Below are 1,833 nucleotides of genomic sequence, written 5' to 3' on the forward strand. Positions count from 1 at the left end.
CCCGCCCCTGCCTCCTGCCCTGTTCATTCAGTCTTCATGTGACTTGAGTCACTGCTCCTTCTTGCAACATGGAGAATTCTGGTTGCAGAGCATCCTTGTCCATCTCTGCATCTCACACATAGTGAATGTCTGCTTCATAAATGCCTTCAAGCAATGTGATTGAATAAATGGATCAGAGTCCTCAAGACATCCCATTCCATTCAGAAGTGGAAGAGGTTTGAGGGGCTCCTCATGGTTCACTGTCTCTGAATTCTCCATCCAGCCCTCAGGATACTGGATGTCCCCCTCTGGTCACCCTCCTTCACATGGCTGTGTGTCTCTGCCCCAGTCTCCACAGGGCATCCTTCACCTCCTTGTTTCTCAGACTGTAGATGAGGGGGTTGAGCATCGGGATGACCAGGGTGTAGAAGACAGAGACCACCTTGCCCTGCTCCATGGACTCCACAGCTCCCGGCTGGGCATACATGACAAAGACAGTCCCATAAAGAAGGGACACGGCTGTCGTGTGGGAGCCGCAGGTGGAGAGGAGCTTGTGTCTCCCTCCTCCTGAGCGCATCCTCAGGATGGTCAGTGTGATGTAGCCATAGGAGGTGAGGACCACGAATGTGGTGCCCACGATGATGAGGCCACAGAGGCCAAACAAGACCAGCTCATTGAGGGTTGTCTCAGCACAGGCAACCTGGATCATAGGAGGCACATCACAGAAGAAGTGGTCGATGTGGTTGGAGCTGCAGAATGGGAGGCTGAATGTGAAGCTGGTCTGCAGGATGGAGTTGAGGCAGCCCCCACAGTAGGAGCCCAGCACCAGGCAGGCACAGACCGAAGGGCACATGGAGATGGGATAGCACAGGGGGCTGCAGATGGCCACGAAGCGGTCATAGGCCATCACAGCCAAGAGGAGAGTCTCAGAGGTAGCCAGCAGGGAGAAGAAGAAGAACTGGGTGGCACATCCCTTAAAGGTGATGACCTTGGAGGAGGACAGGAAGTTGGCCAGGGCCTTGGGGTAGATGACAGATGAGTAGCACAAGTCTAAGAAGGAGAGGTTCTTGAGGAAGAAGTACATTGGGGAGTGCAGACGGGCATCCAGGGTGATGACCACAATCATGGTGAGGTTCCCCAGGACGACCACCATGTACAGGGCCAGGAACAGAGCAAAGAGCAGGGCCTGGGTCTGCAGACCACCTTCAAATCCATCCAGCACAAACTCCTGCAGAGGCATCACTGAGAGGTTTCCATTTCTGTGGGGTGACATGGTCTTGACCCTTTGATGACTCACTGCCAACTGACCAAGAGGCCACCAGCTGCCCAGTTCTCCCTCCAGATGAGCTCAGGCTGACCTGAAAGGGCAGTATTGCCTGTGACTCACAAATTCATAAATATGCATGGAGAACTCACTCTGTGGAACCCTCTGAGTTGTTAGCACAGGGGTGGGGTGAGTGCCAGGAGGGTTACAGAGCTGAGTCTCCAGGGCAAGAATGGAGTTGCAGCCCCCTATCTCCTCCTTTGAAGTAAATGCTCTCCTCCCCTCAAGGATGCTCCTGAATTTTGCCATTTCCACTCTATGCTCCCATAGCTAATCCTATACTTTCTGTTCCTTATAAAATCATTCCTTGATTTCAGAAACGTTTACTGAGGATGCCCGGCCCACCAGGACTTGACCTAGTGATGGTTTCATCTCCAGGCCAAACTGGAAGGAGAGCAAAGACCCGCCATCACCAGGCTAATGAAGGTGTTTTGTGTCTGTCTCCCCTGCAGATTCTGAGACCCATCTCAGAATCATGGCCTCTGAGCCTGGACCACAGTGGCATTTCATCTGCAAAGCTCTCTGCACCC

General features: G+C 53.2%; 1 protein-coding gene across 1 annotated transcript; it reads right to left on the reverse strand.

Annotated features, from left to right (window-relative positions):
- Window positions 1-316: 316 nt before the first annotated feature.
- On the reverse strand, window positions 317-1,268 carry LOC104985676 (olfactory receptor 12-like; the record flags this gene model as incomplete). The annotated part of the gene is made up of 1 exon (XM_010835943.1): window positions 317-1,268. A coding segment is annotated over exon 1 (936 nt), but the record flags the coding sequence as incomplete, so codon positions are not given.
- Window positions 1,269-1,833: the final 565 nt, after the last annotated feature.

This window comes from Bison bison, unplaced genomic scaffold, assembly GCF_000754665.1.
Source record: "Bison bison bison isolate TAMUID 2011002044 unplaced genomic scaffold, Bison_UMD1.0 scf7180017845594, whole genome shotgun sequence".
Taxonomy (NCBI): domain Eukaryota; kingdom Metazoa; phylum Chordata; class Mammalia; order Artiodactyla; family Bovidae; genus Bison; species Bison bison.